General features: G+C 40.4%; 1 protein-coding gene and 1 pseudogene across 3 annotated transcripts in view; one reads left to right on the plus strand and one right to left on the minus strand.

Annotated features, from left to right (window-relative positions):
- Positions 1 to 16,313, minus strand: part of KIAA0753 (KIAA0753 ortholog) — a 58,022-nt gene that overhangs the window by 25,980 nt on the left and 15,729 nt on the right. For all 3 annotated transcript variants that reach the window (XM_010341957.3, XM_074388532.1, XM_074388531.1), the window contains 5 exons: positions 10,961 to 11,190; positions 9,032 to 9,198; positions 7,422 to 7,538; positions 6,224 to 6,313; positions 5,904 to 5,993 (listed from right to left, as the gene is read on the minus strand). In XM_010341957.3, coding sequence (XP_010340259.1) covers positions 5,904 to 5,993; positions 6,224 to 6,313; positions 7,422 to 7,538; positions 9,032 to 9,198; positions 10,961 to 11,190 — 694 coding nt within the window. The remainder of the gene's footprint in view (positions 1 to 5,903; positions 5,994 to 6,223; positions 6,314 to 7,421; positions 7,539 to 9,031; positions 9,199 to 10,960; positions 11,191 to 16,313) is intronic.
- On the plus strand, positions 3,452 to 3,772 carry LOC120366768 (large ribosomal subunit protein eL36-like; annotated as a pseudogene).

Here is a 16,313-nt window from a genome sequence, read left to right on the forward strand (position 1 = left end):
TTCACAATAAGCACTAGAAAAGGTGCCCAACATCATTCATCTTCAAGGGAACACAAATTAAAACCACATGGAGGCCGGGCGCGGTGGCTCAAGCCTGTAATCCCAGCACTTTGGGAGGCCGAGGCGGGTGGATCACGAGGTCGAGAGGTTGAGACCATCCTGGTCAACATGGTGAAACCCCGTCTCTACTAAAAATACAAAAAATTAGCTGAGCATGGTGGCACATGCCTGTAATCCCAGCTACTCAGGAGGCTGAGGCAGGAGAATTGCCTGAACCCAGGAGGCGGAGGTTGCGGTGAGCCGAGATCGTGCCATTGCACTCCAGCCTGGGTAACAAGAGTGAAACTCCGTCTCAAAAAAAAAAAAAAAAAAACCACATGGAGACACCACCACATTCTCACCAGAATCACTAAGAGACTGACAAGATCAATTGCTAGCAAGAATGTAAAACAACTAGAAATGAACTCCCATGCACTGCTGATGGCAGTATAAAATGTTACTACTGGCTGGACACAGTGGCTCCTGCCTGTAATCCCAGCACTTTGGGAGGCAAGAATGGAGATCACGAGGTCAGGAGATCGAGACCATCCTGGCTAACACAGTGAAACCTCATCTCTACTAAAAATACAAAAAGTTAGCCAGGTGTGGTGGTGCATGCCTGTAGTCCCAGCTACTCAGGAGGCTCAGGCAGGAGAATCCCATGAACCCATGAGGCGGAGCTTGCAGTGAGGTGAGATCGCACCACTGCAGTCCAGCCTAGGCGACAGAGTGAGACTCTGTCTCAAAAGAAAAAAAAAAAAGTTACTACTCTGGAAAATGTATATGGCTGGTTTAATAAAATTAAACAACTGCCAATCTATTACCCAGAAATTATACTCCTAGGTATTTACCCAAGAGAAATGAAATCATATTTCTACAAAAAAGCCTTGTGCAAGAATGTCTGTAGCAAGTTTATTCACACTAACTGTAAATGGGAAGACCCAAATGTCAATTACAAGAGAATGAAAAAGCAGACTGTGGCATATTCACACAATGGAATACTATTCTGCACTAAAATGGATGAACTGTACTGAAACACATACGATGTGGATGAAGCTCAAATATTTCTTGAGCAAAAGAAGCCAGATACAACGGAGCAGATCTTGATAATTCTATTCATATGAAGTCTGAACAGACAAAGCTACTTACAGTAAAAGAAATCAAAGTAGCTGCCTCTGTGAGGGATGGTGGGGGTGGAGGGGAGCAGAGAACAACCAGAAAGGACATGTGGGAACTTTCTAGGCTGAAGAACAAATTATTTATCTTGATTAGGGTTTTGGTTACCCAGGTATATACACTTGTCAAAATTCACTGAACTGTACCTTTAAGCTCTTTGCATTTTACTGTATGTAAATTATACCATAATAGAAACAATTATTTAAAAAAACTAAAACACTAATTCCAATCCATATGCACTGAGGTTTTGATCCGTAATAAGTCCTATATTTAAACATGAGAAGACAGCCAAGATTACTCGATTTCTAAGGAAGGAAAGAAAAAGATTTTATCGGTCAAAAGGTAGGGGAAACATGTTAGTATACTCAAAATAGCACTGTATCTTTGAAACAAGGATAGGAGACTACTGAGTAAGAGATATTTGGAGAATAATAGAGCCCTCAACGTTTTTAATTTTTAAATTTTAAACACTGGCAGAATGACAAACTCAGTGGGTTAAATATTAAAGATGGAGGAAATCTCCTGTTGGTGCAGGGTAGGGGTGGAGGTAGAAAAGAGGAAAGACAGGGAAAGAGAGAAAGAAAGTAGGAAAAAACAGATTAAAAAAATCAGAGGACCAATCAAGGAAGTCCAACAGCAAAGAACAGGAGCTTCAGAAAGAGGGAATAGAGAAAACAGAGGCAGAAAAAAGAAAAAAAGAAAAGAAAAGAAAAGAAAACTTCTCAGAACTAAAGGAAATAAACTGCCTGATTGAAAAGGTCTACTAATGAATGAAAATACACCCATAGTAAGTCCTATCATTATGACTTTGAGCTACCCTGAGGAGAAAACAGAGTCTATAAGCCTCTAGAGAAGGATAAAAAGCAATTTTGATTTCTCATTGGAAATGCTCAGATTTTTGCTTCTGAAGAGGTTGAAAAAATGTACTTTCCCCTATTCTTCCTGTTAATTACAACTAAGAATCCTGGACATTAAATATACGCACTCATGAGAGGAATTGGAAAGGAGTAGAGAAGGCACACCAGCTAGGAACACCAGGACCAAACGAATGACAGGGCAGCGAGTTCTCTGGGATTCCTCTTTGCCTCGTATATCCCAGAGTAGGTACTAGAGAAGCCAGCAACCCAGAAACACCAACACACACAGAAAAAAGAAGTCTCCAGTGCAAATAAAGTCTGCTCTCTCTAGCAACAGGACCAAGAAAGGGGCAGCCTAGAAAGATGGAAAACAGAAAATAACTGCCCTACTGCAGCCAAATACTGCAGAAAAACCCACGGTCGCATGCCACAAACAAGCACATGAAAAGACGTTCAGATGCCACGATACACCCATCAGAACGCCTGAAAGAAAGCACAGTAACACCGCCACATGCTGGCAAAAATGCAGAACAACGGGTTCCCTCAAACACTGCTGGTGGAAACAGACAAGGCCACTCTGGCAAACGGTATGGCAGTTTGGAACAAAACATACAACTAGCATACAACCCAGCAACTGCCCTCTGGGCATTTATCCCAGAAAAAAAGGAAAACTTATGTTCACACAGATACTTGTACACAACTGTTTATAGAAACTGGATTCATAATAGCCCCAAACTATAAACAACTCAGATGTTCTTTTTTTTTTTTTTTTTTTTTTTTTGAGACAGGATCTGCCCACACCAGAGTGCAGTGGCATGATCATGGCTCACTGCAGCCTAGACTTCACAGGCTCAAAGGATTCTCCCACTTCAGCCTATTGAATAGCTGAGAACACAGGCTCATTTCTTGACGAGGTAAATGGTTAAACAAACTATGGTTTGTTTGCATCCACGCCATGGAATACTACTCAGCAACAAAAAGGGATGAACTACTGATACATGTGATAAGCTCAATAAAATTTCCAGAGAATGATGTAAAGAAAAGAAATCCCAAAAAGTTATATACTATATAACTCCGCTTACAATAACACTCTGGAAATAACAAAATTATAGACAGGGAAAGCAGATGAGTGGTTGCCAGGAGTCATTTAGCCAAGCAGTGAATGGGGGCAGGAGAGAAAGGGGTGTGGCTACAAAAGGGCAGCATGAAGGATCCTCTTGGGATGGGAATGTTCTATATTTTGACTATACCAATGCTAATATCTTGGTTGTAGTACTGTACTGTAGTTTCCCAAGAGGCTACCATTTGGGGAAATTGGGTTTTTGTGTGACTCTATAATTACCTCACGCTTCCACCACGGTGGCCATTGGAGAGGAGCAGCCATGGCTCTTCAGTATCCTATGGCCGTGGGCCTCAACAAGGGCCACAAGGTAACCAAGAACGTGAGCAAGCCCAGGCACAGCCGCCACCACGGGCATCTGACCAAACACACCAAGTTCGTGCAGGACGTGATCCGGGAGGTGTGTGGCTTTGCCCGGTAGGAGTGGTGCGCCATGGAGTTGCTGAAGGTCTCCAAGGACAAATGGGCCCTCAAGTTCTTCAAGAAAAGAGTGGGGACACACATCCAGGCCAAGAGGAAGCGGAAGGAGCTGAGCAATGTCCTGGCTGCCATGCGGAAAGCTGCTGCCAAGAAAGTCTGAGCCCCCTCCCCTGCTGTCTCCCTGAAATAAAAAACAGCTGCACCCCCCAAAAAAGAAAAATTACCTCACAATAAGAAGTTAAATTAAAAAATTCACAGTCAGAAGTTAAATTTAAAAATTTCCAATAAAAATAATCTTCTACACCCAGTAAGGCTACCAGCAAACATGAGATTAGTAAGGTTTATCAGCAAATAAAGACATTTTCAGACTTGAAAGGTGTGAAAGGATTTACTTCCCATTCATCCTTTTTCAAGAAGCTAAATTAAGTAGGGTACAGTGGCCCATGCCTAATCCCAGCATTCTGGGAGGCCAAGATGGGAGGATCACTTGAGACCAGGAGTTCAAGACTAGCCTGGGCAACACAGTGAGACCCTGTTCCTAATTGAAAAAAAAAAAAAAAGCAGCTAAATTAGCACGTGTTCCATCAAAACAAGCAAGCAAACTGAAGAAGATTACAACATGATATGGAAATGGGAGATCCAAGCCTAGATTCCTGGCTTGTCTTGCCCTTTTGCTGATGAAGTTTCTGTTCTTCCCTCTGTGATCTGCTGTCTGCTATGGATACTCATCTCAACCCCACCAGAAAGATCTGAGAAGCAGTGTGTTACAAGACAGCCTCTCTCCTGACCAGGCTTCTTCCCGAAGTCCAGTGGACCTGGCTCACCTACAGGCCCTCCAGATGGAGGATGCCCTATGTGTGCCAGGACTCACTCGTGACCCTGCTCAGTGACCTTCTGAGTGGGACACCTACAAACTCTCATGAGAGCACAAGTCAGAATGGGATCCAGACTCTGTTCAACCTGTCTTCCCCTAGGAGTCTTCAGATGATACCACCATCAACACTGCCCTTGCCAATTTCAACTAAATTTGTGCCTGTTTCTCAGTTTTCAAAATTAAACAAGATATTGTTAGGGATACACACATAGACAACAGGTTTATGAAGAAGAGTAATGAAAAGATTAACACAAGAATCAGGACAGTCGCTGCCTCTGGGGGAAAAGGGATGCAACCGAGAAGGGACACACTGGAAACTTCTGTAGTAGCGGCAATGGCTGATTTCGTGGCTTACGATGGTGGTATGTAGAGGTTCATTCTGTAATATTTTGGATTGTACATGTGCATTTAGTACGTTCTTCTATATGTATGATATGTTTAATTTTTGAAGTAAAAACACACAGAGAAATAAATGGGGCACAAAGGATTAAGCTTTTGCTATATGGCCCAAGGGACAAGTGGGTAAGAGTCACAGAGAATCAAATTTCAACACAGCCTAAGGTCACACCTTCTTAGCTATAAATGACCACGAGATAGATTCCCTCAGACAGTAGTGACTATCCCATCACAAAGGGTGTGTGTAAATATACTGGACAGTTCCTTGATGGAGATAGCAGAGAGGAGCCAAAAGCATCAGTTGGGGGAAAAAGATCCTTCAAACCCCAAGATTCTGAAATTTTATGACTTGATAAAAAGTCTCGGCCCTCTAATGATATACCCACAGCCCTTCTAACCTGAGATGAACAATCCATCATGAATGGTGACAGAATGCACAGGTGTCTCAGTAAGTGTTCTGTTATGCGACTACAGAGTGAATTATTATCAGAGTTGGAAAAATGAGGCAATTGCAGCAGCAGCTAAACTAAACCTTTTAACAAGCTTCTTTATGCCTACAGTGCCTATAGCTTTGAAAACACTTAGAGAGTGAATAGAAAAAGGGAACCACATTTGAAAACTATAGCCTGCATTCAGACTAACATGTGAAACGGAAGTAGCTATATGTTGACTCGTATGAGTAGCAAATGTATATGCATCATACTAATCTTCTGATCTGAGAAGGGCTGGTATCTGGCTAGAGAAAAGTACTTTTGAGGGTTGTCCAAAAAAATCAACGTAAGACTCGGATCTTTCAGACAGAACTCCAAAATTACAGATTTTGTTCAGTCCTCCTTCAAACTCCACACAGAAGAAACATTTCCTAGCAAAAAGTATGGTACAATATACAGGCAGACATGCAGGTATTCATTCATTCATGTAATAAAGTTAGGCCTTAACAGTCCAGGTTGGTTGTCAGGACTATCCAGATCAATTAGAACAGGCCACCATCTATTATTCTTCCTAAGAAACAAATACATACCTCAGTTTTTGGAGTCTATCCATTTCTTCAGCTTTGAGAGCATTCAATTCCTTTGCTCTTCTAGAAGTTTCAGCATCAAGCCAGTCAAGCCTAGAGAACAGTATCAAGAATCACCCCAAGTCTCCTCAAAGCACAGTCAGGACTCCCTTGAGCTCCAGTCTTGGCTCCCTGTAGGCTTCTTAGGTGACTTCACAGTCTTTTAAGGAGGCAGAAAGCCAATAAACATAAGAAGGGTAGCTAGACCTAAACAACCTCTATGTATTGCTAATGTATAGAAATGTAGAACATTACCATTTCCTACCTCAGGAACAAATATTTACCTCTGTTTTTGCATGTTGTCAGTTTCTTTGGCTTTTAATTCTTCTAGTTCCCTCAATCTTTTGGAAGTTTCAGCATCAAGCCATGCGAGCCTAGCAGACAGTCAGAAGAGTCAAACCAATTCTGCCTCAACACAGCAAGGTGTCATTATCACAGAAACAGACCAGAAGTCAGGACCCCGCCCCCTGCCTCCACCGCAGAGCACCAATCCTGGCTCTACTAAGGTACTCAGTAGGTAACATAACCTCTCTGTACCTGTAAAGCTCTCTAGAACGTGTTCCATGTGAAAATACTTTTATGCACAAAAGTACTCTGAGTTAGTGTACAACGCAGTAAGAACCTGTCTCAAAGGTTCTCAAGAAAACTAGCTATCCCTTGTACTTTGGGTTTCTTATTAGACTCAAACAAAACCCTTGCTGTATCTTCAAGTTTAGACTAAACAATGAACCCCCAGGAGCCATATAGGCATAGTGAAGTCAAATAAAAACAAAAGGGAAAAGTAAACTGTGGACAACTCTGTTGTATGTAAAAATGCTTTGATTCTTTTGGTTTAAGATACATGAATATTGTCAAATTATTTAATGGGCCGCTTTCATTTTTGCTTTCCCATAATTGCAAGAATAATTTCAGCCAAACAAATGTAGACAAAGCTGTTTTCACTGCTCTCTTCCCATGGAATGTTCTCACCTCATCTCCCATATCGAAATCCTGCCTGTTCTTCAGGTCCTAGTTTAATTTCCATCTCGATGCATGAAGCCTAGACCTCTGCAGCAAGAAGTAACTTTCTCCCCTTTCTCAACTCTCTCAGTTCCTAGGTTACACACCTCGTTCTATCTTAAATTATAGCTAATCACGTATCTTCTCTATTGACTGTAAATAAGCAAGGGCTGGGATTATGGCCTATTTGCCCTTTTAAAAGTCTCCATAAAGCTCGTAACAGTGTCATATACAAAACTAGCAACTGATATAAAATTGACACACATATAATTTATGAATGAACGACATAAGAAAAAAATAGAGGAGCTCACTGCAAGCTATATAGTTTGACAGAAAAGTTTAATAAACTACATTTTATTTTTTAATAGCCTACATTTTAAATAATCAACTTTATAAATAGAAAAGAGAAGAAAGGGTTGACTTCCAAGTCTATGTAAAAGGAGCTCTTTAACTTTCAAAGATCTGAAAAATACTAGCACAAACCTGACTGCCTCGTGCTCAACAGCACCTGTCAAGTGATTTTCCTCTTGAGTATCTTCTTGCTGGAGAGACTCTTTTGTGGCATCTCTGGGGTTAGATTTCACCTTTAGCCATGCAGCACTGCAAAAAATGGAAAAGCACCTTTGTCATCATTCACTCCGTGTCCAGTGACTCATTCAAGTAGGCGCCAGCTCAGAGAAGACGATAGCATTAAATTAATGGCGATGTGTAGCATGGGGTCCTAAAGTAGAAGCTGCATGTGAAGAAGAGTGAGATCCTCCAGCACTCAGGCTCAGTGTCAAAGAGGACAAATTCTCCTTTGCTTCAAAGAAGCCATCAGGATTTTAAATGAGAAATAGTGATCAATTACAGAACACTGGGTGAATGTCAACAAAACTGTTACAATATATAGATTCGGATCACTAATTACATTCCATAGTATAAGACAACTCTGTATCTTTGCAAGGCCTAACAGCACTGTGAGCGTAGATGTCCCACCCCTGCCAACCACACATGGGCACTCTAAAAGACAGTCCACTGTATATTTGGTTTGCAATACAAACTTCAATTGAGCTTACCAACTGAAGGTACATCTCCATATTAATACTTGTATACAAGAATACAGAAAACAGTAATAAAAACAAAAAAAGCACATCATGAAATCAGAAGACCTGATCTGAGGTCTGGCTGTTAGATGAATAGACATTAAATTCTCTAAACACTGTTTCTTTAACTTTAAAACGAGAATGAATGAATGAGCACAGCCATTCCTTCACATTCATTTGGAATCTTAGGGGCTTCTCTTCCACCAGTCTGCTCACCCTGACTTCTGATGGTTCCCAAAGACAGAACCCTCCAGTCACCTATCTTCTCCCTTGTTCTCCCTGACATTACTGCTTTTTACTTCCTTCTTTTTTCTGCTCCATCTCCTGGTCCTTTCCATTGCGTTTTCAAGAACTACTGTCTCATGACAAATAAGCTCCCCTTTATCTTCAACCAATTCCCCCAAAGATTATTTCCACCTAACTGGATGCTGCTCCTCTCTCTAGCCCTGTGAAATGGCAGCTTCTCATTCTCCATGTGCTACGAATGAGGATGCAAGACAGTAATGTCAACATTATCCTAACTGCTCCCCACAGCTAAGACAATGTTGGTGACATCTACATGGTTTTACGGTTCACAATTATCTTGATAGAGAGTTAGAATTATTTTAAAATATTTATTTACTCAGCAAAGATTTACTGAATGCCTACTATACACCTAGCACTGGACATTCAAATATAAAAAAGAAAGTCCCTGGCCTCAAGTTTCTCGAATCAATTGGCCGAAGAGACAAGTAAAGCGAAGCCCATCATCTTCCATATAATGACACATGTCCCGAGTGTTGGGGTGCGCCATGGAAAAGTTGTTCCAACCACAGTTAGGAAGAAGAAGAAACCAACAAGCTTCAAGACAAAGACTTCTCACATATGACTCACCCAAAAAAGCATTTCTTCTTAATGTAAAAAATTAAGGCTACTACTTCATTTGCTCCTTATGAGCTATAGGTTATCTTTGATATGTGGAGGAAAACAGAATCACATAAACAAACGGTCCCTTGAGTTTTCACATACCTTTTAGGAGATGCTGGTGGGGATGTGGGGTTTGGGGGTATCCACGGTGCCTTGCCGTCTTTCACAGGCTGTCGGTTCATTTTTAATCTGGATGAAACTGTTGTCTGCTGCACTCTGCTTTTAGTGTGAGGTTGGCTTTGTCTACTTCTTTCAGCTTTGTGGAGTCCCTGTGAGAGTAAATAAGAATTATAAAGCCAAACAAATATCAAAGAAACTATGGTTTCAACCTCTGACTCATTGAAGCTCCAAGTTCTCTATGTTACTCATGTATCCATTCAGTAAAACCTGAGTAGAAAGCACTGTGGTAGAAATTTGGAGGAGGTTGTAAATTACATTGAAACAACCATGGTAGGGGGTGAGAGTGGAGCGTATAGAATTGGAATCCCTGGCTCTGCCTGACACCTTTAAACATATAAACTATATATAAAATATATTTTTATTTATTTACAACTTTTTTCCTAATTAAACAACAACAAAAAAACTCATTCCATATTGTTAAATTATTTTTCTATTTTCTTTTCTGTTTTTTTTTTTGTTTTTTTTTTTTTTTTTTTACAGACAGGGTCTCGCTCTGTTGCCCATGCTGGAGTGCAGTGGCACCATCAGAACTGACAGCAGCCTCAAACTCCTGGGCTCCAGCGATTCTCCTGCCTTAGTCTCCTGAGTAGCTGGGATCACAGGTACGTGATACCATGCCTAATTTTTCATATTTTGTAGAGCCAGGGTCTCATTGTGTTGCCCAGGCTGGTCTTGAATTCCTGGGCTCAAGTAATGTGTAAAACATTCTTAGTTAAAACACTTAACCTCTCTGAACCTTAGGTCTAAATTTAAAAAATGCTATAGAGAATGAGGTTCTGTCTCTGGAGAAGAGCACCCATCTGAATTCTTACAAGTTCAATCCTGACATCTCAATGACCCCTGCCCCCCAATCCCCATAAAAGTTTGGGAAGAAATGGACTTGATCCTAATCCATTATCTGTCAATAACTTGTGGTAATTGCTCTCTCTTTTTTTGGAGGCCACCTGCAAATAAACAGATTTGCTACAGAAGCCTTTGGGCAAGACCACCAAATGTCACTAATACAATAAAGGTGTTCAACTAGGAGGTAGTCTTTTGGCCAGTTTTCCACTGATAGGGCCATAGGTAAGTTTAAACAGAAGCTTAAAATATAACATAGTTTCAAACCAAGTTTTACCTTGCTGGCTTCCAAAGCCATATTAGAAAGCACTCACCCTAGGATGCCCTTTTAATATTCAGTAATTATTATTGATCAGTATTTATCTTTAGCAGGAACCAACTTTTTTTTTTTCTTTAAGACAGGGTCTTACTCTGTTGCCCAGGCTGGAGTACAGTGGCTCAGTCATAGCTCACTACAGCCTCAAACTCCTCGGCTCAAGTGATCTCCCTGCCTCAGGCTCCCAAACAGCTGGGACTACAGGTATTAGCTACCACATCTGGCTAATTTTCTTTTTAATTTTGTTTTCAGTTGAGATGGGGTCTCACTATGTTGCCCAGGCTGTTCTTAAACTCCTGGCCTCAAGCAATCCTCTCACTTCCCAAAGTGCTGGGATGATAGGTGTGAGCCACCATCACTGGCGGGAACCAGATCTTAATCCCCTCAAATCTCACACTTCCAAATCAGAAGCAGAAAAAAAAAAACAACTGAATTTTAAAATCTCCTGCCCAATTAGTTATTGGTATCATATTAGTTAGAATCTTACCAAAGTAGGAATAGAAAGAATTCTCTATTCTAATAACAATATTAAAAACTGTTATATATTTTTTAAATATATAAATGACTTAAATAGCTAGACTCAAAGACTCTAGCATCCAACTGCCTGAGAACTGGCTCTACCACATACCAGCTTATGTGACCTTGACAATGTCAGATAAATATAAATGGGCCAAAGGAAAGGAATGATTTCATACTTGCTGTCTTGCTGGTGCCAGAGTATCTTTCTTCCTAAACGGCACTTTCTCAGTCATAGGCTTCTTTTGCACTGCTTTTGTTTTTGCCACGGCTAATGCCTCGTCTTTGAAGCTTGCACTTTGGTCTAGGATAAATGGTCCTTCTTCAGGAAGGATATCCGCATCTAATACATCAAGCTCACTCTGCAACCTCTGGGTCTCCGGAAGCTCCATTTCAGGCTGATACTTATCTATATGGAGATTTTTGAAGAACAAACTAAGGAAAATGCTACTCAAATCAAATTGCTGAGAATGATTATCTATACATAGATAAGCTCCAAATATCTATCCTAGCCCTGCTGAGAAGCGGATATTTTGTTGTTAACATTGTTCCTCCTCCTATGAATATTATTCAGGTTTATAAGTAGAAAACCAGGTGTCACGGTTGACTCCCTGCATCTTCACTCTCATATTTACTCATTTACTTGGTCCCTTTGATCCTAATTCTAAAACAGCACTTACATTTATTTCTGTCCTTCCTTCCCTTTTGCTATTATCCAAGGTCAGGCTTGCCATCTCTTGTGACTAAAATAATAGTGTCTCCTAACTGATCCCCTGTTTATCTTCACACTGTCTCCTGGCTACCAAAATTTTTCTTCTCAAATGTAATATTTAAATGTCACTTATATACTCAAAACCTTCAACGGCTCCTAATTTGATAGAGAATAAAGTCTGAACTCCAAACAAGACATTCCACCTGCAATGGGAAAGGAAGCTGTCTTTATTTGAAGATGAGACAATATAGAAAATCAAAGAGACTCCACAGACGAACTATTATAGCTGAGAAGAGGTATCGGCAAGGATTCTGGACATAAGAAGATGAACACATAAAATCAGTATTATCTCCACATTATCAAAATAACTAATAGAAAATATAAGATAAAAAATCTCATTAACATTGACAACAGAAACTATAAGGCATGTTGGAAGAAATCTAATGAAAGAAGCATAAGGCTTTTACATAAAAATTTAAAAGGTAAAGGACATGAAAGAAAATCTAAATACATTGTTTTCACCAATGAACAGACTGTAAAAATGTCAGTTCTCCCCCCACCAAGTAATCCATAATTTCAAATGCATATTCAATTAAATCTCGAACAGATTTTTTTTCATGGATCTAAACAAGTTGATCCTAAAATTCATGCAAAGTATAAAATCCCAATAGCCCAAATAATTTTGAAGAACAGCCAACAAAGTGGGGGGTGGGTGGAGGCAGGAATCTTACTCTTGCAAAGACAAAGTCTTAGTGAGAAAGCATTAAAGGCACTGTGGGAGTGATGTAAACACAGGCAGAAATCCATGAAACATGATGGATGTGACAAAGGCAGCATGATAAATCAGTGTGTTTGAACTGGACTGTTCAAAAAACAGTGCTAAGATTACTAGTATCCATAGAGAAAAAAATAAAACAGGATCCTTGTCTCACAATTGAACACTTAAAATTCTAAATCGAATGAAGACCTAAATGTGGAAAGAAAATCCTAAAGCTTTAATTAGAAAATACAGGAGACTATCAGTGTGACACAGGGGCAGAAGAGACTTTCTTAAGACGTTGCTGTTGAGCCAAGATCGTGCCACTGCACTCCAGCCTGGGTGACAGAGCAAGACACCGTCTAAAAAAAAATAATAAGATTCAGACAGATTAAGTCAACCCAGATTTACAAACTGGCAGAGCTGTGACTGGAATCTAGATCTTCTTGGTCCAAGTTTTCTCCTTCTGCCGCCCAGCTTTCCTACATTTGTTCCTGTAATGAGTTTTAGGTCAGCAGGTTTTCCAACTTCTCTCTGAAACTGATCTCTATTTTTCACTAGTCAGCTGATAGGCACCTCAAATTTTCTAACTCATTTATTAAATACTTCTCTGTGTGAAGGCCTGGAATGTTCTCTCCATTTTCTCCAGTCTATCAAAATGAGCTCCCTAGCGCCCAGGATTCAAGTTACTGTGATTTGCTGCCCAGAAATCTTTTCTTACTCAATTACATTTCTTTTTTTTTTTTTTTTTTTTGAGACGGAGTTTCGCTCTTGTTACCCAGGCTGGAGTGCAATGGCGCGATCTCGGCTCACCGCAACCTCCGCCTCCTGGGCTCACGCAATTCTCCTGCCTCAGCCTCCTGAGTAGCTGGGATTACAGGCACGTGCCACCACGCCCAGCTAGTTTTTTGTATTTTTAGTAGAGATGGGGTTTCACCATGTTGACCAGGATGGTCTCGATCTCTCGACCTCGTGATCCACCCGCCTCGGCCTCCCAAAGTGCTGGGATTACAGGCTTGAGCCACCGCGCCTGGCCACAATTACACTTCTTCACAGGTCTTTCAACAAGCACCTAAGTGCCTAACTATACAGCAGATGCTGGGCTTGGCACAGAGAATATAAGGACAAATTAATCTGACACCCACCCTCAAGGGAAAGGCTGGCAAATGCAGCCTTCCTAATTAAAAGGAAGATACTATATTAGTACCTGCCTACCAATGAAGGAAAGAGAACATCCCATTAAAGTGAGTAAATATCTAATGGAAATGAATTAATTGGATTTTTATTGTAATACAATAAAAAACACGTATCTGGTCTCTAGCCCAGTTTCTGGCACAGAGCTCCTGAAACTACTCTAATTTCCTGAGCATTAGGGGTGCTAGGTTCTTCTTTTTTCCTAACATTTGGTCTTTAACCCCACTGCCTGACACAGAGCTCTTATCCCTTGGAATTTCCTGGCTAAGGAAACTTTTTTTTTTTCCTCTAATGAGGTGACTCTTGGAGGACTTCTGGACGGGAGCTGGTCACCAGAAAGAACATTCAATGATTGGAAGCTTGGAACTGCCAGTTCTATCCTCCATCCTCCAGGAAGCGGACAGGCACTGGAGATTGAGTTAATAATCGATCATGCCTATGTGATGAAGCCTCTGTAAAAATCCCTGAACCCTGTACAGGGTTTGAAGAGCTCCCGGGATGGTAAACATGTGGAGGTTCCTGGAGGGGAGCTTCCCCAAAGAGGGCATGGAAGCTCCATGGCCCTTTCAAAAGTTATACTTTGTCCTATGCACCTCTTCCATCTGTGTCCTCTATAAATACCCTTTATGATAAATGGATAAACATAAGTAAAGTGTTTCTCTAAGTTCTATGAGCCATCCTAGCAAACCCGAGGAGTGGGTCAAGGGAATCCCAGTTTTATAGCCTGTCAATCAGAAGTACAGGTCACAACCTGAAACTTGGGATTGGTGCCTGAAGTTGGGGTGTCTTATGGGACTGAACCTTAACCAATGGTATCTGACTCTAATTCCAGGTAGATGGTGTCAGAATTGAGTTGAATTACAGGATACCCAGTTGGTATCCCCTGGATAATTGTTTGGTGTGGCAAAAAAGATCTACACATTTGGTGTCAGAGTTGAAGTATTGAGAGTCTTAAGCAAGTAGGAAAACAGTCTTGGTCTCTTACAGTTCCGCTTGTCATAGAAGTGGCAAACTAAACTATTAAGGTTCCACAGAATAGTGGCAGATTGAGAAATAAATCCGCTGAATTCTGGACTGATAGATATATAACTTTCAAATCAATGAGGAAAAAAGGAAATAAAATCTTGATTAACGTAGTAAATTACAACAAAGAAAAAAACTTCGGCAAATGAAAATCAAAACAAGGTAGAACAAAGTTCAAATATGTCATTAATCTCATTAAATATAAGTAGATTAAATACAGAACTCTAAAACAGTTAAAAACGCCAATAACAGGCCAGGCAAGGAGGTTCATGCCTATAGTCCCAACACTTTGGAAGGCCAAAGCAGGTAGATCCCTCAAGGTCAGGAGTTCAAGACCAGCCTGGCCAAGATGGTGAAACCCCATCCCTACAAAAACACAAAAATTAGCCAGGTGTGGTGGCACATGCCTGTAATCCCAGCTACTCAGGAGGCTGACGCAGGAGGACCCCTTGAACCTGGGAGGCAGAGGATGCAGTGAGCCAAGATCGTACCACTGCACTCCAACCTGGGCAACAGAGCAAGACTCTGTTTTAAAAAAAAAAAAAGATCAGAATAATCTGGGAAGATGAAGAAGATAAAGACTGGAAGGGGTGACTCAAAGGGGAATTTCTTAGATGCTGGTAATGTTCTATTCCTTGACTTGGATAGTAGTTATACAGATGTTTTTGTTTTCTGGTAATTGAGCTATAAATCTATATTTTGTGTACTTTACTATCTGTATGTTCTACCCCTTTTTTTCTTTTCTTTTTTTTTTTTTAATCAGGGGCTCACTCGGTCACCCAGGCTGGAGTGCAGTGGTGCAATTTCAGCTCACTGCAACCTCTACCTCCTAGGCTCAAGTGATCCTCCTGCCTCAGCCTTCCAAGTAGCTGGGATCACAGATGTGAGCCACCACTCCTGTTTTTGTATTTTTTGTAGAGACAGGGTCTACTTATGTTGCCCAGGCTGGTCTCAAACTCCTGGGCTCAAGCAATCCACCTGCCTTGGCCTCTCTAAGTGCTAGATGTGAGCCAAGGCACCCAGCTTGTATGTTTTACTTTAATTTAAAAAAAAAAAAAAAAGTTTACTGGATTTGTCCATATTTATTTATAGGTAATCTCATCTAGCTAGAGAAATACAAGAGTTAAGTAACCAAGCCCCATATTTCATCAAATCTAAAACATCAATTATAAGACACATCAGTAGTTTATATATCAACAGGAATTTTAAAATGTTTAAAATGTTTACAATGTTAAAATGTTACAATTAACTGCAAGTTATCATCAATTAATAATGATTTCAGAAGCATTCAAACGTGTACCTCAGCCCAACAAAATGTAGTATCATAACATATACATCCATAAGCAAAATACTTAGAACCCAGCAGGGAGATGGATAAAGAATATGAACAGGCAAATTACAGAAGAGGAGATAACATGGCTAAGGAGCATGTGAAAGAAACGATAACCCTCACCAGGAATCAGGAAATACAATATGAAACAAGAAGATGCCACTGTCCGCTGAGACTGGAAAATTTTTAAAACTTTATTATATAATGTACTTGGTGAAGATGTGGGGAAATATATACTGATGTCACTGCTAGTCAAGACATAAATGTGTGCCCACTTTAAAGGGGCAAGTTGGCAGTATCTGTTTAAACGTGCATACTGTTATCACCTAACAATCTCACTTCTTGGAATAACAAAAGCTTATTTAACTATCTGAGAAAAAATATATATATATATATTTATAAATATAATGTCTCTCTCTCTCTCTCTCTCTCTCTCTCTCTCTCTCTCTCTGTCTCATGCATGTGTCTTTCTCTGTGTGTGTTACACATATCAATCCTTAAAATAAACTTTTTTTT

This window comes from Saimiri boliviensis, chromosome 17 (genome assembly GCF_048565385.1).
Source record: "Saimiri boliviensis isolate mSaiBol1 chromosome 17, mSaiBol1.pri, whole genome shotgun sequence".
In the NCBI taxonomy this organism is placed as follows: domain Eukaryota; kingdom Metazoa; phylum Chordata; class Mammalia; order Primates; family Cebidae; genus Saimiri; species Saimiri boliviensis.